At 40.3% G+C, this 27,122-nt stretch overlaps 1 protein-coding gene across 3 annotated transcripts; it reads right to left on the bottom strand.

The window, feature by feature from the left end:
- Positions 1 to 8,594: 8,594 nt before the first annotated feature.
- On the bottom strand, positions 8,595 to 26,281 carry LOC131217298 (subtilisin-like protease SBT2.5). 3 transcript variants are annotated; one of them, XM_058212210.1, is made up of 12 exons: positions 25,887 to 26,281; positions 25,615 to 25,729; positions 24,710 to 24,945; positions 22,886 to 23,030; positions 22,399 to 22,793; positions 20,983 to 21,078; positions 20,825 to 20,897; positions 15,427 to 15,712; positions 14,017 to 14,342; positions 12,810 to 13,077; positions 10,044 to 10,325; positions 8,595 to 9,615 (listed from the first exon to the last, which is right to left on the bottom strand). In XM_058212210.1, exons 3-12 carry the CDS (start codon positions 24,889 to 24,891, stop codon positions 9,209 to 9,211), a joined length of 2,460 nt encoding a protein of 819 aa, XP_058068193.1. In that variant the 5' UTR covers positions 24,892 to 24,945; positions 25,615 to 25,729; positions 25,887 to 26,281; the 3' UTR covers positions 8,595 to 9,208. The 3 variants fall into 3 exon arrangements, with proteins under 3 accessions (XP_058068193.1, XP_058068192.1, XP_058068194.1); XM_058212209.1 differs by lacking the exon at positions 25,615 to 25,729; XM_058212211.1 differs by lacking the exon at positions 25,887 to 26,281 and having other exon boundaries at positions 25,615 to 25,733.
- Between the last annotated feature and the right edge of the window lie 841 nt (positions 26,282 to 27,122).

Below are 27,122 nucleotides of genomic sequence, written 5' to 3'. Positions count from 1 at the left end.
GAGAGACTGAATCCTTGAGCATCGTCGAAGAACTGAAGAATCAAGAAGGTGGGCCATTTTGAATATGTGGATCGAAATCATTGGGTGTAGATATGATATCAGTTTGGACGGATGTGATGCATTGTTGTCTTTGGTTTTGAGAGACGAGTGGATTTGTTTGTTTCCAGTTTCTATCATTGGTTGACTATTTTCTTTTTTTTAAGGATTTCTTGTTGAGTTTTGCTCATTCCACACGTGTAGAGCTGTACGCATCGTACACGTGCTAATATAAACACCTGTATGGGATCTGAGCTTTCCATAAGTTTGGAAATAATGCTTAGATCTTCTTCTCTAAAAATCAGATAATTTTACTCTTTAGGTGGGCCACAAGGTACAAAGTAAATTGACGGTTGATAACATTTTTTTACTCTCTTTTTTAGCCATTCATTTGTTTTGATACGGTGTGGCACACCTGAGGGGTGCAATCCCTAACTTTTATGCCGCTACATATAATGGAAAGCTCAGATCTCGCACGTTTCACATTGTGACACATGCGCCAGCCTGTGGATGTGTACGGCTCCCACATGCGTGCGCAATTAGCATAACTGTAGTCTGGATGGATGCAATGAAATATTGACTTTCGTGTTAAGCTGATTTCATATTTCCCATTTTATTATCGGTTGATTATTTTTCTTCTTTTTTCTTTTCGTCCTGTGGTCGTTGATTCATCACAAATATTTGCCACAATAGCTATCCAATGGCTAGGATCGTGTCCTGATTGAGTTTTACATGCACGGTCCATCCGCTAAAGCGAGCTGCATGGATCGTAATGGCATATATCCAATGGCCAGGATCGTGAGAACGGTGTAATATCTTATGCATGGCCCATCCACCAGAATCAGGTACAGTGGATGGAATGGTCATAATGGCATATCGAATGGCTAGGATCGTGTGATGGGTGTGTTTTCTGGGCACGGCCAATTCACCCATCATACAATCAAGTGTACAGTAGACGAAATGACCAAATTTGAATCTCTTACAGTAGATCTTGATCGGTGATCCGATGGATCCTATATGGCCTGACCATACCACAAGATGGAAGATCCTAGCCAACTGATCTTTGGCTTTCCTTCTCTCTGTTTTTTTTTTTTCTCTCCTATTGAATGTCAACCATCTATATTTCTTAATTGTCTATTAGCAAAAGATGCTAAGGTTCTATATAGTGCATTAGCACCGCTGCATCAGGGAGATTTACGTGGCATGGTGTAACGCTCGGGAACTTTTAATGCCCTGAAAATTGGGGGTAGTACGTACACTCAACTCCTGAGTTCCCGAGCGTTATAAGATGGTATCAGAGCAATAGTTTGGAATCAATTGGGTCATGGGTCATAAACTCACTAACACGTCCGCTAACTTGAGAGGGAACGCAGTAGGAACCAGAAATTGCTAGGAACCACCCCAGTCCCTGAACCACCAGTCTTAGACATAAGGTGAAACTTCCAAGGTGTTAGGGTTCGGTAGCGAGAGAGAGTAGTAACGCTAGAGAAGGGGATCCGAGAGTCTTACAGTGCCTTGGCCTGTTCCCAGACAAGAATTTGAAAACTTGAAGGCAAGACTCAATTCGACTAACTAGGAAAGTTAGCTATTCCAGTCCACCTAATTACTAAGGGACTGTTGGGCCAACTGAAATAGGTGAGATTAGGGTGAAGGGAATTGTGAAAGTAACGATAAATGCATGTGTAAGGTATCGTCCCTAAAATGAGTGTATCACATGTTTTACAATATCCTATTTAGAATGTATTCAATTAAGAATGAATTCTGGGATTTCCTTGAAAATTCATTATCATGGGATTTGGAAGTCCCATATCACACCTTCCAACACAAGACTCATTTTGCAAAGCCTATGAAATAAATTTTAAATTTCGTCCCGCGCTCATCCAGAAATGTCATTCTCAAATCTTGCGTTGGGGTTAGCATTGCAATCTCATTTAGTACAACTTAATGCCACTAGCCAAACAGGCCTAAATAGAAATTCCTCTTTCTAATATATCTCCTTAAGATATTAACCTGTCATCACTCTATTCTTAAACTTCCCCAGCACATTGTTAGGAATGAGCCGAAAATCGAAAGATTTGACGGTCGAAGCCAACATTCAAGTCCGAATGAGCTAGTTCTAGGTCAAATTTGTTAGTTCCGGGTTGAATTTGTTAGTTTCAACCCATTTTAGGATAAAGACTTAAGGGTAAATGAAAATTTACTAGAAATAGTGAAAATGTAGATAAAATTGATTTTTAACCACTAACTGAGAGGAATCTCTTGAAATAAATATGTCCATTGCGTAGATCGGCTTCTCTTACCCAAAATTCATATATGGCACGTCGAATAACTCATTCCGGTTTGTGAGATATGCCCGTCACAAGGTACCCCCGCCGATCCGCGTTGCCCCTGCCACTCGACCGCGTGGCCCCCGCTGTCCGTCAGCGTTACCCCCACCGATACCCACGTTGCCCCTGCCAACCGTCTAGGAGACAGCGTGGCCCCCGCCAGAATTTTCTATAATTTGGGGTCAACTTCAAAAATTCATATCTCTTTCGTTACAACTCCGATTTAGGTGATTTAAAAGCCAAATTGAAGCTTAATGAGTCTAGTTTTATATAAAAAAATAAAATTATAATTATAATAAAATTAAAATTAAAATATTTTACCAACTATCCAAAAAAATATTAATTTCGGATAGTTGTTGCTACTAGAATTTTAATAATCTATCTACAACTCCAAATGATATGAAATTTGATGGGATGACTTGAAACTTAATGATAAATCATCATAAGATTTTTAAAAATAATTCAAGTACTAAACGTACAAGAAGCGTTACAATAAAAATATACACTTTTAAACTTAATGATGAATCATTAGTTTAGACAACTGTCACTTCTAGAATTTTAATAATTTTCTAGTAATCGTGATGACTTTCCCTCTTCTTACTACCTGTTGGTGCTACTCATAAGTTAGTATACCTCATCTTGTCACTCATCCACTTCCACATCCACATTTAGCTACACGCATTCTACTAATGTGTTGTTTCTTAATTGTCGAACATACTATACAATAAGCATTCATTTCTAAATCTATCATTCCTTAGCTTGTCACTCGTCTACTTCAACATCCTCATTTCCACTACACATCCTATGAATATATTGCTTCTTGACTGCCTAACATTCTGTCTATAAAGCGTAACTAGTCTTATAGCCAATCACATGAAAACTCTAGATGCACATCTCCGCTATAGCTACCTAACTCAAATTCAATGAACAACATCCTTCTTAATATCTGGTTTTCATGAATTATAGGCCAACATATCAGATAGTCACTATGGGTTAGTTGTCCATTAATCTTAACAAATTTCTCATTTCCACTCCTATTGTCATCAAAATTGCATTCCATATACTATGTTTGCTACAATTAACACCCAGTAAGCACACGTAAGAGAGGAAAGGTGACTTTTCTCAAAATTAGTCATAGGCAATATTTCTTTTTCTATGGCACTCCACATTAAGGTATTAACTAACCTAGGCAAAGACAAATATCCACACTTCTACTCGCGGAGATGAGTCATACTTCTAATCAGACTCATAAACATCCACCTCAACTCCATTTAAGAAGCCCGTCATATTCCCGAATCTTTCCCTTGAATTCAAAAAGGGAATAATACTTTTGATGAAATTGTGAACCATATCCATAGCTTCCAATGGAGCTCAAAAACATCCTGATCAACCCCATTCAGGATGCTCATTAGATTCCCAAGGCTACTTATCTTGCGGTGCCTTTGGTTTCAACAACATGTAATGTTTCCAAACCACAATTCCCGTAATAAGTACATGGTGTGGGCACCTCCTCTCACGAAATGAGATCATCCTTAGCCCAAATATCATTCCAAAATGGTGACTAAGATATGGATACCCCCACTCATTAGTACTTCCACCCTTTCAAAATCTCATAATGAGGAACATAATTTACTTATACCCAAATGATAAACCCTCTTCCTTGAGAAGCCATTTACAAAAACCAATCCCTATCTGCTTAGACATATTTCCAACATTAGCTAATAAGGAGTTGCTTCTCTTCATTAAACCTATGCCACCATTTGATTAAAAGTGTCCAACCCTTTCTTTCCAATTACGATTCCCAATTCCCTTCCTCTTTGGTTTTCAATCATCAATGATTCAATAATCAAATTGCATGAGCAACTTACTCTATGGTCTACAGGAAAGGGAATGACAGAAATTAGCATCTATGATTGGGTTACTAGGGAGAAATATCTAGACAGAATAGGTAAGCTAGAGAAAATGTCGTTGCATATAATGGTAATTCCTATAAAATTTTGTGCCTATAGAAACTTTTTAGGGTGATATTTGACCATAGGCATATTGAGAGATTTATTAACCCTCAATTTGGACATAAATCGAAACAAGGACTCTCTTAGACCAAGACCCAAAGGACAACCTTATATATAAGATATTTGAACTTTCTAATGATGGTCATTCCCTAAACATTTAGATTGATCGGACTACGGCATTACGGAAGTATACACTTGTGAAGTATTCGCGGCTTGACCCAATTTTCAATCCTAGGCAACTACTAATGGACTCACTGCTTTGACCGAGCAGAAGACCAGGATCTACCAGGACTAGGAAGGGGTACAACGTGTTATCTGCCCTAGTCAGGCGGACAATCAACGTATCAGATCAAAACCTATCACAACTGTCTTTCCGTATTACCCCAATCATAAAAAGTAGAATATACCACCATTAGGTAAACTTTGTCATCAAACACTTAGCACGATAATAATAATTTTAACATTTGTTTGCAAACCTCAAAAGTAAAACTTTTAAGGAGGGTAGATCACAATGAACTAGGCTAGTGTATTTATTATATACCCTAAAACGTATATAAACCTGAAACCAACCAAACTTAAGCAAATGAAATGATAATATCTTTACTTATTACCCTTAGGCAATTTCGAGGATGAAATTGTTTTTAAGGGGGGTAGATTGTAACATCCCAGATTTTCACTATTTTGGATTTTCAAAAAATTCTTAATTTTTTTATGTAATTAACTTATAATATCACTTAATGACCATTAGCACTCAATATTAGTTTATACAAGGGTGATACCGGTAAAGAACCGTACCAGTCCAATTAATCAACCGTAGAAAGCCAACGAATCCGCCCGATCACTTGAACATCGGTGTAGCTCCATGATTTACTCACAAAAGATCCAAATCTAACCGACCTATCGCTAACTAATCAAGACAATCATGATTAAATTAAAGATCTAATCGGGACCGAGTCAGATAAGGCCTAGATCTTAAATAATAGACCAAATCAATCATGTTACTCTTTTAGCCTAAAATCGATGATTTAGAGTAATAATGACCAAATCTCCACTTTCACTAGTTATAAATAGGTCACACTATGAACATAGTTAATCCAAACTCTAATCATTACCTATGAGAAATCTCAATACCTAATTCATTCCAGAAATGCCCCGATTTCCTGAACAAGCTCTATATCGCTCGTTAGTGGGCCACTAATTCCAAAACTATAGAGTAATATCCGTCTTACTGGGCTTGACGTTCATCGCGGGAGTCGGACCTGGGTACGATCCAGAACCGCTCAACTTGAGCTAAAAGACAATTGCATGAGAAGTGCAAATACCCTAAAAGAATGAACTGAAACTTAAGTGAATTAGGTCGTCCACTCTGATGCAAAGTTGAGGAATTCAGACCTTCGGTTTACGACCAAACTTTACCCGTGGAGTAAGGATATTTTCCTGCTCATATCCATATAGTCGTAGCCCCGATCGACTATCGGTGACCGTTGAATAGACTTCTAATCATATCTGTCGATCGACACATCCAAATGGCGGGCTGATCATATACATACATAAATCATCATTAGAGCTAACTATCCTACGGTGTATATCAATATGTACACCCCATAGTGGGCCCTAAAGCTTAGAAAGACCCTCCCATAGGTCTAGTATAGTAAAAACCTAGCTTTTAGGGCCATTTACACCAAATCTGGCATTATAAAAGAGCCCCATTTGGGCACCCCCTCTCCCCATACGATTTTGCCCTAGAAAAAGGAAAGAGAGAAGAGAGAAAGGGGAAAAAAAGAAAGGAAGAAGAGGGGAAGGGAGAGTGAAAAAGGGAGAGAAAGTGGGCCGTAATTGAAGGTGGGGCCCAAGAGAAGTCGATCCTTGCAACTCCTTCCTTCTTCCTCAAGAGATCCCACACTTACCACTCAAAATTCGAATTCCAACCGATTGGAGAGGTGAGCACCCAACTCCTTGAGATCCCTTGTGTTGAGCTAAATGTTGCATGCAATCCTAACATGCAAAGTTCATTTGACTCAGGATCTCTACGAATCCACCGTGAGTTTGGCAACCCTAGATCATTTCCTAGAGCTCTCAACGATTCATAGGTGCGGACTATTATCCTTAGGTGGCCTAGCACCAATTATACTATGAGTCTAATGATTTTGATTGCTTGGACGATGTATTTAGAGAATCTAGAGGAAACCTAGGATTTCGATGTTTGTTTGAAATTGTATGTCATGTTAATTTTCTCATATGATGTTGTTCTTGCCTCTTGCATGATTTGGTGCGAATTGATGATCTCATGTTTATGTCTTGTTTGGTTTCCTTTACATGTTATTGCCCTATAGTATGTATGTCTTATTAATCCTTGTGCAAATTGGCACTATAAGATATAGGAAGTGCTTAACTTCCTCACTAACCCACACAATACACATGCACCTTTATTCATGATATTTTTAGCCTCTCTTGCTAGGAGATTCTGAACTGTATGTTGAGGAGTATGAGAACATGTTGTTTGTGCTAGTTAATAACTCTGTTAGTTGGCGTGTTATGAATCAACACACAAGCCCTTGAGTTGGTCAGGAATACGAGGAGAGCGAAGGCGGCCCCGTTGGTAGGACCGTCCTGAGGCTAAACCCATGGATTTAGGCGAGGGTGTGAGGGCGATAGTAGTTAAGATTACATGGGTCGTTTGTACTCAATGTCGTTCCGCCACGTACTTGCCTGAACTCATGTAGTCTAGTCTATTGGCTGACCAACCTTATTTGTTAACTATGTTCACTCACATATGTATGTAACCTAAAACACCCCACAACCGTTGTAGCCCATCGATAACCAAATTGAAACAGATCCACCGCCTCGTGAGCCAGGTATGGTGGAATGGGACAGTGTCCGAGCTGTCGGCCTACGCTGGGGTGACGCGCCTCCCCGTAGTGACCGCGAGCGATCCCTTTTCCTCGGCACTCCCCATGTGCTTAGAGTCGGAGATGGGGAACCCAATGGGATCAAGGATCGCGGGGTGTTGGCTCACACATTGGGGGGTCTTGGCCTCGCAACCAGTTCGGGGTATTAATGCGTGGAGTGTATCAGTTTTCCCAACTTGCTGGATGAATGGACTTAACTATGAACTCGGCTAACACGATTACATTGCATCGCACTAGTAAGGGTGACGACTCGACAGTCAAAGTCGCTCTGAGGGAGTGTTGGTCATACGCGATCGTTAGATGGAGTCGCTCGAGGGAATGTTGTTGCGAGGGCATGCATCATATCACCTATTATGCATATGTATTAATAAGATTAGTTAGGTATTTATGGATGATTGTTTTTCATTAAGTTCATAATGTAATTGATGTCTGTTACAACTTAAGATTAATAGCACCCACTGAGTTAATCACTCACTCTCACTCTAGAACGGTGTTTTAAAACATCAACCAAACTCATCCGTAGATGCAGGTGATGCAGAGTATAAGGAGCCCAGCGACGCAAGCCTCGAGGAGAAGGACGAGTTCTCCTACTTCCAGTTGATGAGCGGATCTTCGTCGATTCAGTACATGGGACGTTGGATCACTGAGTAGTAGACTTGGCTTTATTCTTTTGAACATACTATTCTTTTGTGATTTTGTTGGGCAACGCCTGGTGCGACCCTTATGTATTTTTGGACCTGTATACATATACTTGATCTCTTCATTTCAGTGACGTGTAGTTGTACTTCATGTTTCGAAAAATTCCAGGCTGCGCATTTAAACCTGATTAAACGCATATTAATGAAAATCGGTTTTAAGTGATACTCGAAAACTCGGGATTCGAGTGCATGCACGACCTCCGATTTCCAGGGCGTTACATATGCTCCTTCCAATGAATGGCCCATCAAATCAGCAAGTCTTGAAGCCATCCTCAAGCAAGCATATATGCATCAAATACAGACTTTTCATTATGTGGGCCCACTGCATATAGGCCGTCCACAGGATAAACAATCAGATGTTCCTCACCATTGGATTGGAGAATTTTTTATGATTATAGATGTAAAATGAGAATATAATCAACTTACAGGTTCCAATTCAATTGGCAACGAAAAGTTAATTAAACGGACAGATGGGTCATATATCCCACGTGACTATGGCCCAACCCCGGAAAGAGCAAATTGACAGTCCTAATACAAGCATTACACACATTGAGCAACGAAAACCAATCTAAGGCGAGAATCGGAGAAAACAGTCACAAAGAAACCTTCACATTCACATAAGCAAAACCTTATATATCAGTGGAAACGGGCAGTCTCCTTCCTCTCTCACATATATAGATACTCTCTCTATACATCATTTCATACATATATCTTCATCAGGTAAATTACACAATGCTCGGGATGAGCAATTGTACTGCGGGTTCAGGGGCTTTCAGCTTGTACATGTGGGGGCCATGGTTTCGCGATCCAAGACATTGATGTCTTGGAGTTTATACCATTGTGGCCGATGAGCCAATGGAAGATCCTAGCCGTAGAATATTTGGCCTTTTATTAATTGAACAGGACTGTTACTATATTTTCTTCGTTTCTTAACAATTTCTCTGTTGCCCTATTGAAAGGTTAAGGGACATTTTTGGTGCATGGAACATTAACAGTGGGGCCCATAATCTGAACAGCTTGGATCACTAACCAATGGGCCCCACCTGTACAAACCTGAAAAGCCACATGGAACAGTACAGTCGATCGGCCCCATCATTGTATACTTCCTCTTTATCTTTATATGGTTCTTTTTTTTTATTAACCAGGCTACAAAGAATATCACAATAACCCATATGAGATGAAGATAGAGAAACCTCCGCAAAATGGCCGCTGCGGCCATATATTACCTAACTACTGTAACCCATAGCCACCACAGGAATTCTCACCTTGTGCCCTCTGCTGCCTTTCATCAGAATCTCACCGAAGCTGTAGGTCCCGGTCACTGATCTGGCAGTGAGGATTGCAGAGAATTTCTGGGAGGCGCCAGATCGGAGTGTCATCGCTGGAGGGTTGACCTCTAATGCAATCTCAGGCGACATCCTGGTCGTGATGACATAGGTCTCTGTCTCGGCAACATTTGTTACCGTGCGTGTTATGGTCTGGGTTCCCACCAGGCGAGAGACGGCAATCGACGGGCTGTTGAGATTGGCCGGGTGGCTGCTGCTAGAGTTGCAGGCCGAGTTTGTGAAGTTAGAGATTTCGTGGTGATCAATGCCGGGTGTTGAACACAGGAAACTGATATAATCTTCATAACCTGTTAAAAGAAGAGTTTACCAGTAAATAGCAGTTAAGGAATAGCAGGCTTTTGTGTTTCTCCAGAGAGCCTTGCTAGGGCCGCTCATGAGAATAGGATCTCTAGACATGCCAACGAGGCAAGTGCATGCAACAGCCTGACGGTGTGTGGGCCATGGCCTGAAAACCAGGTAATCAGTGTGGCTGCGTGTATGGCAAACATGGATCTTGGTCAGTTAATTCCAACTGCCCATTCTCTTCATAAATGGGGCCTACCTGATGGCCCATCTGACCTGGTTTTCAGGCCACAACACAGTGGAGCCACCTGATGGATGGCCTGGATTTCAAAGATGACTGCTGCATTGGCTCATGTGGGAAGAAGAACACTCCAACAGTCCCACATGCAGCCAATGTCTCATTTGCAAGTACTTCTTGAAAGAAACAAAATACCTGCATCAAAGATGAGTCCGGGATCAAGCGCAGCCCTTGGATTGACAGCCCCACTCCCATAATCAAACGGTGTACCCTTTACAAATTTCATTGTTTCTGTTCCAGAATATTGCTGAGCCTGAAGTGGCTGGCCTGCACGATCTAACGTTGATGCAGTTGTCATCAAAGCTGATTTGATGGCAGCTGGGCTCCAATTAGGGTGCTTCTGCTTTATAAGGGCCGCGATCCCTGATATATGTGGTGCTGCCATGCTAGTTCCTGATATCATAGCAAATCCTTCACCTGCTCATGAGAGAAAGAGAGGAATTAATAGCACACGAAGTCGAATACGCATGCAACTACAATTGGCTGTGTTTGGATGCACAACTGAATTAAATTTCAAATATTCAGTTCAAACAAAATCGTCCCAATTATAATGGCGTTTCCTAGCATACAGAGTAAGGGAGAAGCCCTCAAATTGCAGTAGCATTCATTCCGAGTCCAACTTGAATGTAATGCAGTTGCAATGTGGAGCCACATCCATCGCTACAAACCTGAGGGAAGTAATTACAATCACTATATTAAACAAATAATTGCAATTCCATTTAATATTGCATCCATGAACAACCTTACTTCTCTTTCAGGATGGCCACAATTTACCCCCACCTGTTTGAACATATATATGCCTTTCCTTTTCTACTTTTGGCAATACAAAAGTACAACTAGGAGGGTGTCGCATCTAGCAAACAGGTTGGGAGTGAACAAAAATTCCCTTATTTTTCTTTTCTTTTTCTTTTCCTTTTTTTCTTTTTTCAGGTAGGCAACAAGATTAAGCTGTTTTCTTCTCTCTCTCTCCTCTTCTTCTTCTTCTTCTTGTGACTATAGGCAACAATTAAGTAGCTTATCTTGACTTTTACTTAATCAGCCAATAAGTTTGTTTGGTAAACAACATGCTCATCATTCATCAACCAAATAGTAGAAAAGTATGTTTGGTTTCCTGAAGTGGAACATACATCATACAGGCCCACTTTATATGTAAGCCATTTATCATTAGGGGCTGACCTTGGATGTAGACCATCTATTGTGTGGGCCCACATTAATATGGGCCATCCAGCATATGGGGCCCACTTTTGATGTGGACCACCCATATCTCCCAGCTGGTAGACCATTGGGCCAGCTAGATCTACCACTCAGATGGGCCACACCACATGGAACAACGGAGGATGGGGTGCCGGCAATAGGTTTTTGTATTGGGCTGGCAAGCCCTGTATTTTTCTTAAAACCTGTAAATCAGTTACGTCACCGGGACAGAGAATACAAAAATCAGCATGATCAGAAAACCCATGTAGACCACTCTTTGAACTTTATGGTTTTAGAAGTAATTTTACAAATTTTCCATTGGTGGGGCCCACAAACTTTTCAAGGTCTTTTACTCATGGTTCAGATGATGGTTATCACCCGAAAGAGGAGTGGATATGGTGGACCCCACATAGCTTGGGTGGTAAAACAAATGTTGTAGACGATCCCCCATCTCCGAGAGTTCCGTAGTTCTAACGACGAGGGTGCATCATCAGGTGGCCCCACGTGAGCCTTTGTCCACTCATTGGGTTGGCCACACTTGCATAGAACATGGTCCAGCAGTCATTATTTTCTAACGTGCCCACGCATTTTTAAGATCTGGGTTTTCCATCTAGTGGGCCACTATTTACATTTTCTCTCACTGTGGTGTGCAAACTGAAAGGAATTTGTAGCTATGACTTTGTTTTCTACAGTGGCCAACCTGACAGGTGAAACAGCCTGTCCGCACCAAATTATCTGAACAGTGGGCCACCTGTAGGAAAATTGAGATCTTAGGCGTGTAACATTGTGTGCTTGTGTGTGGATGGATAGGATTCCACACAATGTGGTTTAGAAAACCTCTTATTTTTAATGATGAATCATTAGGGGCGCACTTTGGATGTGAGCCATTTATCGATAGAGGTTGACCTTTGATGCAGACCATCTATTATGTGGGCCCACGTTATATGGGTCATTCATCATCTGGACCCATCTTTGATGCATAATATAGATCATCCATCACATCACATGGAGGGATGAAAAATAAATAAGTAGAACAGTAAAAAGTTGAAAAGCAACCAAAAAAAAAAAGACTGGTGGAAATAAGTAACTTTCATCACAAAAGTTACTTTTACTGTAATACTTACCAAACTTAAGTCCAAAAAGCAACTTATTGACTTGCGTATGTTAAAAAAGTTACTTATCGGATAGCATCCAAATGGGCCCTTAGTGTTCAGGTACAAAATAAGTTGTAGGACCCAAAGCATCTCCAAGTACGAAAAATACACAACTCATGCAACAATAATAAATATGAAACAAACACACACTTCGTTTTCAAGTGCACTTGACTCCTCTTTTTTTTTAAAAACCTTTTCTACTCTTTTTTTTTTTTTAAATGTACCTTGGATATGCCCAAGGTGGCAAGGTTAACACAATAAGACCAGGGACCGGAACCTGGATCACTCACACTGACACTGTCACTACCAGCTCTACTAATGAGCTGGAGAGAGGTGCGCTGACATTATTTCTAAAGAACAATAGAAGTGAACTTGCAATATGACAGAATGCAGTTGCCCACTTTGATAGAAGAGGGGGTCCCGCAAAATGCAATTAAGTGGGCATGATCATGCGAATCAGAACGATTGGCGTGTCATATTCATAGCGAATAAAATTATAGAGAGAGTACTTGAAGATCAATAGTGTGGGCAATGTAATTACCAAGACAATTACCTATGTAGTTGGCCTCATCTGTTCCATTTGGTGCCCAGGCTGCCCAAATAAGAGAACCGGGAGCGAGAATGTCTGGTTTGAGGATGTCAGCATCTTGATAGCTGAAATCTTTTATATCAGGTCCTCGGGAAGAAAATAAGGCTACCTGGGGTGCTGACCTATGGAGAACAGGTGTCAAACCATCACCAATGCTTCCTGTTGCTTTGAAACCTGTCACCCGCCCAGCCCAATCTCTTGTAGTTGAGCTGTTGTAATAATCTATAAGTTCCTACAATAACAGATGCACAACCAAGGGAACAAATTGCTCAGAATCATATCATTGGCAACCAACGGCAACTAAAATGGAAAATGTGATCTGTTATGGCAAACTGGGGCAATTCACCCGGAGGTGATTTGAACTGGACACACATGTGAGGTCCATACCATTCATCAGCTGGCCCACAGACACCCTGTCTAGCCCAACAATCAGACAAGTCCACTCTCATGGGTAATATGCACAAGAAAATGGATGGCTAGGAAAAATGCCAATGGTCTATATTCAACATAAAGATGTGGCCCACCTGCTGAGATGACCAGCATGATCCTCACCATGGAGTGTTCACAGTGGAACTCACCTGATGAATGGCCTTGATCTCACATGCCTCATATGTTTTGGCACATGCATCAAATCTCCCCTTCAAGCTGTCTAACACAAACTGCCTTGGCACTTCTAATTTTCGAGTTGTATCATGATGCAGTAATCTAGTGCAAGATAAGAAATCTTGCAGGACAATGCCTGCGATATTTCATGAAAATGAAATATGGCATTTTTTAAAAAAAATAATATAGCCTATTTCCTTTTTTCCTTTTTTTTTTTCCCCTTTTTTCAGGCCTTTGGCAAATCACTAGAAAATTAGTGGTGTCATTTATCTTAGATCACACATCGTTCTTCAACAAAATAAAATAATACGTAGTCCTCACCGCAAACCAAAATGCTAGAAAATGAGTTGCATTGTTGCAATTCCATAGGGTGATCGCTTGGGGGAAAATTAAATGGATTCAAAGATCATGCCCTATCAACAATGGCATTTCTTTCATGTACTGCGGAAAAAACTTTTTTTTTTTTTCTAACAGGGTGAAGCAGCTATCTAAATTGAATAGTTTTTTGTAATGTGTTTGTGTTTGTGTGTCTAGAAAGAGACAATAGGTTTGTTTGCCTATGGATTACCAGTGATTTGCTGACGTCTGTAATGAGAATCCCAGGAATACCAACAGGAACGGGATCGAATTTCGTTCCAGGGGAAGCATTCTCCACAGCAAGAACAAAGCCAACTGCACCCAGACTTTTAGCTGTTTCGGAGACTCTCTTCATTGATGCACTGCCCACGATGAAATTGAAGGAATACCCACAAAGGAGAATGTTTCCCTCCACCTTATTCTTGTTTAGAACTTCCGGCGTCTGGCAATCGTAAGGGCTGTATTTCACATCGGAGGAATCCAGCATTATGTCACTTGCTGCAACCAGGTTGAATGTTCGATTTGAATGTGTTGATGCTGCAATAAGCCAGCACACTTCAACTCAGAAAGAGAGGCATTCTTGGAAAGATAGCATAGTAAAAAAATCCTAGTTGTCAAATGGAGATTACTGAAAAATGATCCTACTCATGAAAATGTGCAGAACAATGACAGTTAAATAAAAATTGATCGCAGACATCCAAAACTAAAGCAAGGTTTGCTAGACCCGCTTGCACCATTACACACAGCACACATGCAAACCTGGCAATGCCTGTGAAATCTGAGCCATGCATAAGGTGGGCCACTCAATGTAGCTGACCTGGTACAAAAATGAGGCCAGTCAACTCATTAGGAAGTCCCCACATGCACATTGAAAATGGACCACTGGTAAGTTTGTGTAAGACTCAATTTCTTTCGTACAGGGTGGCCCACTGAATGAGTTCACTGGCCCGTTTTCGCGCTTAGGTCAGTTGAATGGCGGAGTCTGCCATGCATGGCTCAGCTGTTCACACGTGTGCCACAATCAAGGTGGTGTGAAGAGGGCGTGTGCTAGCAAACCTCCGTTAAATCTGAGATAGAAAACTTTCAACTACAATGTGCACAAGACATGTTACAAGAATTATAAAGAATAAAAAATACATAGGCAATCAGACATTTCTGTTATTGATCCGGAACCTCAGTATTTCTCAAATGGAGCAGGAGTGATTACATCATGGCCAGTTTATCTTGTAAAATGAAAATGTTAAAAACGAAAAATTCCTCACATCCTATCGGGAATCAAAACTCAATTTCAGAGTGCAACTTGCCCAAGGACCAAAACCACTATGACTCATTCCTACGGGTTCAAAAATATAGATGTTTTGGGGGGCTTGCTGCCTTAGAATGGTGATCGTGGAAACTTGAGGCGACTCATCCAAGTCAACTCAGTTTCAACTGATCTGATTCTGTGCCTCTCATGAACAAATCAACTACCTGGTCTTAGTGCTAAGATGATGTCCTGATGAAAAGAACATCTATATCACATTGGCAAGCAGAAATTATCCATGGGGCAATGTCTCCTCCCAATACCTGCCGAATATAACTGTTTTAAAAATGGATCAAACAAAGCGGCATATATACTTACGTGCCAAGCCAATCCCAGGTAAGATTTTCCCATTTCCCAAGGTTATATGGTTCTTGTATCTGCGATCATCGACTGCAGCAGCAACAGTTGCTATCCATGGACTGTAAGAGACCAAGGTTTTCGGGAATGGACCTCCATTCCCAGCTGCCTGTGCAACAAATACTCCTGCTTTCACAGCCGAAAGAAGCGCGGCATCAAAAGGGTTTAAAAAGGAGGTCCTGGTAGTTGTTGGTGGACTGTTTGCCCCTACTGAGAGATTGAGAATATCCACACCATCTTGAACAGCCTGTTTACAAAAATTGAGGCATATGAAAATCCTTACTAAAACAATCCACCCACAATAATCAGCAAAACCGAAAATCTATTTGATTGGCAAGAAAGCAAACTTCCACTGGTCATTCACTGCAGGGTTTTTTTTTTTTTTTTTTTTTTTTTTGAGGCATTATTCATTGGAGAGTTTCTGTTTCTAATATTCAATAAACCATTTGACAAGTTGACCTTCAATGCATGAGTTAAGATTGAAGAAAAAGGATCATTTGAATTCAGAGGATTCTCAATTCCTACAACAATCTTCAAAATGAATGACATAGCCTGAAATTTTAGAGCATAATTAACGAGAGTAATTTTTTAGAAGAATTCTGAAGGAAAAGAATCAGACTTGAAGAAAGTGTGCCATCGAGATTTTCTTGAAAATCTTAATTCACAAAAAATTCTGGGAAAAGTAAGTTTGAGGCTTAATCTGAGGCATATGGCATGTGGTAGACGAAAGACGCTGGCCAAAGGCTCTCAATTCTGAGGAACAATCATATAGACCAAGATAGCAGCGCCGAGGGCTGTACACGCCCACAGCATGTAGCTGTTGGGATTTCAAAGACGCTCATTTTGGACGCAGCATTTCTTGCAGGATTTCGAGCCATCTGTGAAACTTCATTAGTTGATGAGGCTCACAACCTTTGATCAAGCACAATTCGAGAGGATTTCTCAAGATATCAGCTCCGAGGGCTGAAGATAGAGCTGACTTAACTGTGGAGGAGTCTGATGTCTCTTGCTGAATGTTAGTCCGGACTGAGCATTTCTAGCAACAAATTGAGCCTGCCATGTCCTTGATAGAGTGGTATGGCAGACCATGATTAATGTAGATGACCCCAATCAGTTGGAAGAAGGCTTAGATGATGATGATGATGAGCTTGAGTCTGCCATGAACGTTAATTTACTGAAGGGTCTCATTCCGGACTGAGCATTTCCAGCAACAACTTCAGCTTGCCATGTAAGCTAATTAGCAAAGGGCTAATTAGCAGAATCACGAAGCGCCTGTCAACTGTCAAGATAATGTCCAGAAAGTTATCCCTCACCAACATGGCACCTCCCATTATTAGCCAATTCGAGATCTGATTAGAGCCTACACCCTCGAGGATCTCATCTAATCTACACTATAACATGGCTTCTTTTCATTTGTCCAATCCAGCATATTCCAATAGATTGGTCCAGCAGAGATGTCTCTGAGAATATTGTGTTGACTTCTCACCAAACACCTATATTAAAGGCCTCATTTGGAAGAATTGAGATATAGTACAATACTATGTCTGCCAAGAGTGCTTTGAGATTCAAATAATGATAATAATAAATTAGAGGACTTTCCAAGAGATCTAGACATGAAGTCAGCTTGTGTAGACACCCCACCCTATTAAGGATTAACACTATTCTTCAACCTCAGTTAAGCTTCAATCAAAAGTACCTGTACAGCTCAGGGTGGCTTCCGGAGACAACCATCGAACCAGACCGGCCATCTCCGAAGCAGAAAGGCACCAGGGTGAGCGAGGAAGCACCATAATGCCAAACACCATCGATGCGGCATTGCATTTTGAAAAATTAACTTTTCTAAAAAAGGCCCTGCATTGACTGTTTCTGCGTTATAATGGTCCTGTAATGATCGTTTCTGCGCAATAACGGTCCAGCATGGGCAATTTCTAGGTCTACTCGCATTTGCACCACCTCCCAGCTTGCTTTTGCAGGGTGGTTGGCAGGGTATCAAACACTTGCACAAGGCCCTCGAAGGCAAGGCCCTCAAAGGGCCATTATTATTTTTTCACCAGCCTATTTAAAGGGGGTTCACTGTAAACAAAACAAGGGGGAGGAGAACAAAGAGCTGAGAGCAAAGGGCCGCGGGAAGGTAAAAAAACTGCTGGAGAAGCCCCAGGGCCGGCCACGATCACGCTGAGTCAAGCCAAAGTCAGCGCGTCATCCACTTAAAGCTACACATGCTAAATCTTCCCCGTTCCTCTGCCCCCCTCGAGAGCCTGACTGTGCCGTTACTCTGCCCAACTAAAAGCACAAATATTCAAAGCCGAAGAAGATACTGAAGTCAAAAGACTAGGTTGGAATCGGGGATATTCGATTATCCCTTTTGCAAAAAAAGGTGTCAGGTCTCCCATTTTCCTTCTCACATCTCAAATCAACTTGCATTCCAATCCACACGTTCTAAACACACCAACAGCAACACACGCACCTTTTTACTTTATTTATGCAATCCTCTCATATCTATTCTTTCTTTATTTCTTTTTTTCATTTTGCCTACCAACCTAGCGTCTTAAACCCTGTGAAGTAAGGCTAAGTTCCATTTATTTTCTTGTTGCCTACCTGGGGTCTAACCCTACGTAGTAAGGGTAGGTGCCATTTATTTTCTCTTTTCACCTTCTCAGAGTCTTATACTACACGAAGCACGACTAGACACAGTGACGCCAAAATTCCTCTAAATCCCCCTAAAAACCATAAAATCTTTAATTCTCAAAAAACCCATAACATCTTGTAAAGTAGAGACTGTGTGCCGAGGTGTACCGTTGCGGTAACAGTGGGTGTAACGGTGCTCACCGTTACTGATACGGTAACAGGTTGTATCGGCCATTACGGACCCATAACGGACGATACGTCCCTTGTAATGATTTTATTTTATTTTTTTAAATGTTCTAAAAAAAAATTAGAAAAAAAAAATCCATTAAATTCAGAAAATTCTAAATATTCCAAATGTGCATTCTTTTATAATTTTGAACGTGTTTATGGTGATGTAATGGTCCACTCTTTGATGAGAAAGTTGTATTGGGTGGTTTGATGAATTTATGAACCTAACAGCCTAGAATTGACTACAAAACTCATAAATTTAATTTTCTAACTATCTAATGCTAATGATAGATATATTAGAATGAATTTAATGCCAAAATATCTCATGTGTAGGTGTTTGCTAATTTTTAAAAATTGACTGAAAATAGTTCAAAAATAAAAATAAAAATAGAAAATCAGTTACATAATCTATAAAATGCACATTCATATGTTCTAATTTGAATAATGCATCATATTCAACCATAACGACAAATATTCTCTCTCTCTCTCTCTCTCTCTCTCTCTCTCTCTCTCTCTCTCTCTCTCTATATATATATATACACACACACACACACACACACACACTTATTTTTGAAATTTTCCAAAAAATAGCCCACGGAGCTTCAATTCAACAAAATCCTTAAAATAACTTTTTTTTTATCCTCAAATGCAAGCTAAGAGTGGTCAGAATTTGCAGTAGAATGGTTTAGGAAAGAATTTGGAGGAAAGTGCCAAAAAATTAGAAAAAACACAACTTAAAAAAAAAAAAAAAAAGAAGAAGGTTGTTTTTTACCATTACACTCTTACCGTTACGGGGCAATAACGGTCGTTACGGCCCTCCGTAACGACCAATCCGAGCCAAAAACTGAGGGGTCACCGTTTCTACCCCTCTATCACGTAACAGACTCGGCCATTACCGTTACATTTTGGTTATTACGGCCGATACGTAATTGATTTGGTACACCTTGTCGTGCATTACACGGGTAGAAAAGGGTACCCAACCTCTTCCTTTTTCGTAACTAAGGCCCTTACTCAGAATCTACAGTCGCAGACCAACCGCAGAAGTTACTTGAGTCAGAAAATTTTACAATTCCCTGACCTTTAAACGATTCTACGGTTTCTAATCAGCCATAGATTCCAAGCTTCATTTGGCTAGTGGTGACTCCAAATCAAACACACTTTTACCTCTGAGTCAACCCTACATTTAGATCCAACCAGAACCAGAACTAACAGACGGAAAAAGCCAAAAAAGTGAGGGCATTCCACATGTACTTGTGCGGGAGAGCGTTCGCAGCTGGCCTGTCTCTGCCTATCTTTTCCACAGAGCTCTCTGTTAGTACATTAGTCAGAGCCAGTCCATGAGTTGGATCAAGCTGCATGCTGTTAGCAGCAGTTTATCATTGTTTTCTACTCTATCATTAAAATTGCTAGAGCCAGCTTCTATCCTTGTGGCAAACAAGGTTTAGCTTGGGTAGCTGATATAGTAGCCTTACTGCTTGGAATCTTTGGTGGAAATAGCACTTTGAATTTTTCTGTTCAAATCCACCCTCTAGTTAACAGTTTCAATTGCAGAACCTAACACCAAAAAACCTCACATTCACAAGCACTCGACCCCCTGTACCCTCACGGTACCAGCGCGAACAACAAAAATTAACGATAAATGGTGCTGTACTAGATCAAGAATTACTGAGCATCTCTGAACCAAAAAATGGAGTAATACGCACTCTGGATATGACCAGGCAGCTGTCAACTAATTTTACCTTTTGACGCAGAAAGTCGAAGTCCAAAAACAAAACTATACTTTTGGTCAGTCAGAGAGCCAATAGTGAATGCATGCATAATAGTAACTATTTTTTTTCCTAGAAAAATTACAAATTTAACACTAATAAGATAGCTGGATTCTCCTGAGCAAAAGATAACAGTGGAAACAAATCTCTTGACAAACCTACTAACATTCGCATAATTAATCTCTTTAGAAGATTTACTTTTTATATGAGAAGTTCTAGTCCAGAGGAATTATATGAACCATGATCCGGAAGGATTTGCGCAGAATCCTTGATCCTTGAGTCTGGACAAGTTAAGCCCACAGATCAGTTATCCACACTGTTGCTGTTGGACCCCAATGTGTATGGGGATTTCCCAAAAAAAACAGATCCAGCAATTGAGAAATACAGACAGTTCACATTTGACAGAAACAGGACCAATTATTCAATGACTAAGAGCTCCTAATGTCAGGGGCTTTTATGGCATGGTCACGTCGTGTCCCAATGGATCAATGGTTTGGATCACTGAGCTGTGGGAACCACTTGCCTCAAGGCATAGGCATATATACGCTCCTCAAGATCCATAGAATTCCTCCTCTGGTTCATTATCAAAATTATGCAATTTTATAAGACATGACAATTTTTAAAGTTAGGGTGTTACTTGATCTTTTATCAAAATTCTAATGGAACGGCTTGTATATTAGGAACTAAATACGATGGGAAAATCTCCAATCATTTACTGTCATACGTCATTCTCAAACCTGCTCAATGGCAGCCACTACATCTGTTACAAATCCTCCAAAGAGCCTATACAGGGCCTTGTAAACCGCAATCCTGAAAAGCAGACATACAGGATGGTATTGGTACAATTTGTTGATTATGGCCAAAAAGTTATGGAAATCAGGTTAAATCTCCTTACCTTGCACGAGGAGCCATCCCACTTGCTTTGCCAAATTCATATCCATGCATTTTCACAGGAATTCCATTATTCCCAGCTGCAATTGCTGCCGTGTGACTGGTAAATTGGTAACCAATGTCAAAAATAACAACATAATGAATAAAAATGACAAACAACAGGGACAGAAAACTAGGATATCAGGAATGCCGAAGATCAACAACAAATTTCCAGAAGTACCAAATTAGTAATTTCTCAAAAAAATTACTGGAATGAACCACTTCCAAATTGGAACTACTGTGGCTTTTCATAAGCACTACTACATAATTACTTTTATCATTAATTGTGAAAATGAATGTCATCCATTGGGCTTTGGGATCAACCTGTTCAAGGGATCTAATAGGGAAAACTTAATATGTTCTTGGGATTGTATTCTGTAATCCTTTGTTGATAGGGGGTGTGGGTTCTGTGGTATTATCTTTCATTCGTCCTCTTTTTATGTGCTGTCTCCTCTTCTACACCGCTTTTGTTTGGTTTTAATAAATTTCTCAAGTTTCCAGTTGGAGAAAAAAAACAATCACAAGAATCAACCATTATTTTTGTAACAATGCTGCATTCTTTGACAAAAGTAGTTGCCTGTCTTTTCTATTATTATTATTACTAACATAAATGTAGAAATATGATCATAATCAGAACAAAAAAGGAAAAATATTGGTCAAATTCGAGAGGGGAAAACTGGGCAAACCAGAAAAGTACTGATGTAGCATAAATATGAAACTTGTTCCCTTTTTATGGAGACTCAAGAACTTTTAATCTTTCTGGGCTCTGCAAATCCTTAAATGGGTAATCATTGGTAATCAACATCAATGAGTAACGATAGACATTTACATCAAGCATCTAGCAGTAAAACAGAATCCCCTATTCAACTTATCAATAGAGAATAATTTTATCACATTCAAGCAACAGGATAAACATTTGATAATGGAACTTTTTTCAGCCTAACACTTATCATGATGACCAAAACACCCCTGAGTTCTTGGAAGTGGGTAAATGAATTATCCTTCAATCATCAATGAGCATTTTACTAATTTTTAAATATGGGCAAAATTTATTAAATGATCAACATATATCTATAAATTCATAGAAGTGGTGAAGGCCCTACTTCCTTATCCTCTAAAAAACAACTAAGGTAGCATTGGCATGGACTGGGGACAAATCTGAGCATAACAGGCAGGAGACGAAACGAAAATGATTTTAAATTAAAGCCTTTCAAATGTCACAGCAGCAGCTGCCTGTGATGTGTTTGATAAATGAAATACCCAACTTTTTACTACTTCCTATCTTCACATCATTCCACACACATGCAGATACTATTCCTTGAGAGAAAGAGGATAGACATTTACATAAATTTACTTGGAAGAAAGGTGTTAGTATAATGACCTTCCGTGCCCATCACCATCGAAAGGTGATGCATAATCAACTGATGGATTAAATTGTCCAGCCGCAATTGCAGCAGCTGCAAAATGTTGGGCTCCAACTATCTTCCCATTACAGAAATCCCTCTTAGTGTCTGGATCAACTTCACACTTTCCTTTGTAACCAGGAACAGGCCCATATGGTGCAGAATTGTGGGTTGAGAAGCTCGGGTGTTGCGGGTATATTCCTGAGTCCACAAAACCAATCACAATGTCTTCTCCTGCCCTGTCAAAGCCACCACCCGTTGGCCACACTCCTGTGGGAAGCCCCAAAAATTGCGGTGTGTGTGTTGTTAGTCTCTTGACCTTCATATCTTTCTCCACATGTTTCACCCTGGGGATGCTTCTAAGGGCTTCTGCCTACCAAAAGATTCGGGATTGCAATAGAGGTGAAGAGATGCAATGCAGTGAGGGCCCATTCCCAAAGACCAGAATAAGAAAAACGTCATTACCTGTTCTGGGGACGTATGTATGGCAAATCCGTTGATAAGATAGCGATAGCTGTAGAGCTTCTTGTAGGTTCCTTTTTCAAACAGAGCTTCAAGAAAAGCATCATGTTGTTTCTCAAGGTGATGGGAATAGGATATTACTGATTCGCTGCCAGGTCCCAAGAAAAAAAAAAAAAAAAAAAACAATGAGTAAAAAATACGATATTGTGGACCATTAATCCACTTCTACGGTTTGTAAACTATTCTAATTAATTCCTGAAAAATGAATACTACTGTCATTCACTGTTATCGAATGTTAACCCAACCATAGCACCATCATTTGATCTCAAATGCAGGCCTTTGGATCAGAGTCTGTCATGCCCAATGCACTAGCAAGAAGATTGCCCTCTCAAGCCTAAAATTCAGGCCTTGGGCTGCACTTGCTGCGTAAAGCAACAGTGGGAGAAAAAGAGAACTCAAGAGCAAGAAGTGGTTATTAAAAGAGTCAGGAAGGGGAAGTGACCGGGAAGTTTCAATCCAAATAAGCAAATAAAATAGTTTACATTTGATAAATAAAAAGAACTTATTTACATATTGTACCAGACCTCTACCCATTTTGTGGTAGTTCAACCATCCGCTCAGTTGGGATCTTAGAACACGGATTGTATTAACATGAAAGGTATAAATGTGTGGCAGTGAAGGTGGATATAATATGTTAATGGTAGCCAGTGGTAATAGGGAGAACAGGTTGTGTGGTCCGTATATCAAATGAAAGAAAGGGGCATCAGTTCAGATTTTTACATCTCCAGAAAAGAAGAAATCGTATAAGAGTAAGACCTTTGCTAAGCCCACATAAATCTTTGCACATGAGCACACATTCCAACCAGCTATTTTTATTTTTATTTTGAAGGATCAGGCCAAACTGCTATAAATGACGTACATCTCAATTGTGCATATGATGAGTGGACTGGGCTGATTTTGGACCAGGTCCTCGGCACCATACGAGCCACCTGATTCACAGTCAGATGTCACCCTCATGTGCATTGGTGCGTATGCAAAACAGTGCACATGGGCTTTAGCAAAATTCTGATGCTAAAGCCAAATCACTGGTCAATGAAAATAAGATAAAACTGACTTATGATTACACAGAATTCTGTAGGGTCCTTTCATCCAAATATGAAGTGCCATGATCAGTCAACAAAAAAAAAAAAAAAAGAGTCACCAAGATGTGCATGATTTAAGAGGTAATTGGTTATCCATTATTGATGAAGTCAGTTGTTTCCAACAAGAAAACAATAACTGATATTTTAAAAAAAAAACAATTCGAGATCTTCATTCTGCAAATAGAATAGGTATCGGTAATCCTTAATTGTGTTAATGAAACAAGAATTCTTATGGGTTTTACAAAATAGAAACGACCACATGCCAATGTGTCATACATACAGGACATTCGAGCTATTCAAAAGAGGGGTCATGACATGAAGTGTGCCTGCCACGAGAATCGGGCCAATCCAGTCATTAGATGGGCCACACATCCTTTGAGCCATTGGCTCTCCATTGATTAGGCAGCATGGTCAATCCTACGGCTGGACAAGCATGACTCTCACCCCCAGTGATCTTCATTGTATGGCACACATAGTCCATGGTCAGATGTTCAACTAAAGTGACACGTACGTAGTGTAAAGATGGGGCTGTATGTGGAAGTTCACACAGAATGCCTGAATGCAAACATTTCTCTTTGCAAAAATGTTAATCCACCTAATTACATGATATATAACCATATTTTCCAGAGACCTTCCAAAAGTAATCCTCATGACACAAAGCAGTTTTTTTTTTATATATACATACCTGGTAAAATCAATCTTTTCTTCTGAATCAGAGAAGGTGGCAGCATACCCGTCAATGCCACCTCTGTATCTCACCACAGGCTCTCCTTGCATGGTAACAATGTAAATATCCCCATTTCCAGATATCAGAACCCCTAAAAACGCCAGAACCGTGAAACAGAAAACCTTCACCATCATTCTCATGGTTCCGATGGCTACTTCAGTAATATCCAAGATTTGTCACTTTGGATTCTCCAACTGTAAGTTCCATAGAAGAGAAACAGAAATGGGTAACAATACTCGACTTCCCAAGTTAAAGAAAGTAAGAAACTGACAATCTATAAGCACTAGAAAAAGAAAAAGGGAAAGAAAAAAAAAAATATATATATATATATATATCACAGAAGAATAGCAGGAATCATTGAACAGCAGAAGATGAAGAGAAACCTTTAAAATTACTGAATTTGAAGAATTGACAAGAAATGCTCCCGAATTGGAAGAAGAACAAGAAGTAAAAAGTGCAAGATCAGATCTTGTTTTCAAACATCTAAAAAAATCAAAGAAGACAGAAGCAAAGAATCCAAAACTTCAGGAATCACAATCAGGTCAGCGGTTTTCCAGGTACAATCGACAGAGATTTACTTTTCTGCTATTAGATACAATGAGTAGCAACAAACAACAAAATTTTAGGGATTTTATTGCTGCACTCGCAAAAATCAGCTTCTGCAGATCAGACTGCTGAAATTTCAAAACACAAAAACAAAACAAAACTATGTAGAAATCACGCAAAGAAGCTCGCAATGCTGTCCGATTTGAAATCTCGGCCATTTACAAAGCACAAACTGCAGAAAAGCACAGAAATCCAGGGTTTGTAGTGCTACACCAAATCGAAACAGCTGAAAATTCGAGTTAAAGTAGATTTTATACCACATAACGAGAGAAATAAGTTGCCAAAGCTTCGATCGAAAGGTTCCACCACGAAGGATCTGAGACCGCCGTAAATCGAGAGAAATCTGAGTGTTTTTACTGGATTTTAACGTTGCTGCCTCGAAAACCACGAAAAAGGAAAAAAGCTCAGAACTTTACCAATGCATTGCCAGGAAAACTCGGGTTTCTCAAAAAAAAGCTAGGGTTACTACAGCAAAATCGAGCAATGAAACTGAAAACGCAGAAAAATACAACAAATCTAGGTTTTTTACCGGTTCTTTCACATCACCGCCACGAAAGCATCTGAAACTGCAGGAAGCGGGAAAGAGCTGGGACCCGTATCAATGCAATGCAAGAAGAAGACCGAAGGAGCTTCCGCAACTACGTTTCCTCCATTAAATCAGCTGTAATTGCAGAAAAGAGGGAGAATCCACGGCTTTTACGGGTAAGAGTGAGATCGAAGGAAGGAATCGGAGGAGGTGATATTTACGCTACTGCCACTGAAGTATCAGAGCAGTAGATTTTCCAGAAAAAAATGTAGAAGAAAGGGTGGGGTTTTATAGAAGGAAAGGATCTCGGGAGGTGGTATTTACGGTTCTGCCACTGAGGGTGAGAGACGTGATTTGCAGAGGTCTAGGGTTTCAGATGGTATCGCGTCTTCCGACAAGGAAGCTTGAAATGAGGGAGAAATTATTATAAAAATCGGAAATAATAATTAAAAACTGGATTATTTTAATAATCTCATATTAAAAGCCTTGTAAAAGCTACTCGCGGGAATATGATTACGTTTCTGGCGGTCTGCACTCTTAATAGAGTGGCACACGTGTGATTGGTAGGCCTTCGCGGAAACGGATTGGCTACTCCCCCGCCACCAGCCAATGTGTGGTGGCCGGTGCTCTGTGGGCCCCACCATGATGTATGTGTTTCATCCATACCGTCCATCTATTTTTCTAGATCATTTATGGTATGAGACCAAAAATTAGATATACCCCACTCTCAAGTTGAGCGCATTACAGGAGACTGTTGGATGAACGTTTACAATTAAAAACTCTTTGGGCCATAAAAGTTTTGGATCAAGCTAATCCTTTTTTTTTTTTCCAACCATTTGGGTTTGTATGACCTAATAGACAGATTGGATGTCAAATAAACACTAAATTGGACCTTAGGAGGATTTTAACGGTGGATATCCAATCACTATTGTTTTCCTGTGGTGTGGTCCAAATGAGATTTATATCCCTCTAATTTTTGGTACAGCCCTAAAATGATCTTTAAAAATGACATACATCACAGTGGGCTCACTTAGCATCGACCATCAGCCACCGGGCTGGTGGCAGGGGAGTAGCCAATCCGTTTCTGGCCTTCGCGTGGCGAACTTGGAAAGCTACTCGCGAGTCGGTAGGAAGAAATGTTTACGCGCGCAAGGTAGTTTGCAGAATACATCCCAACGGACGCGACTTTCCTGTAGCCCCACGCAGGGAGAGCCACTATTGCGGGACGCGGCTTCGGTC

Source organism: Magnolia sinica, chromosome 10, assembly GCF_029962835.1.
Source record: "Magnolia sinica isolate HGM2019 chromosome 10, MsV1, whole genome shotgun sequence".
Lineage (NCBI taxonomy): Eukaryota > Viridiplantae > Streptophyta > Magnoliopsida > Magnoliales > Magnoliaceae > Magnolia > Magnolia sinica.
Note: the sequence above shows the minus strand (reverse complement) of the source record. Positions and strands in the feature narration are given on the sequence as shown.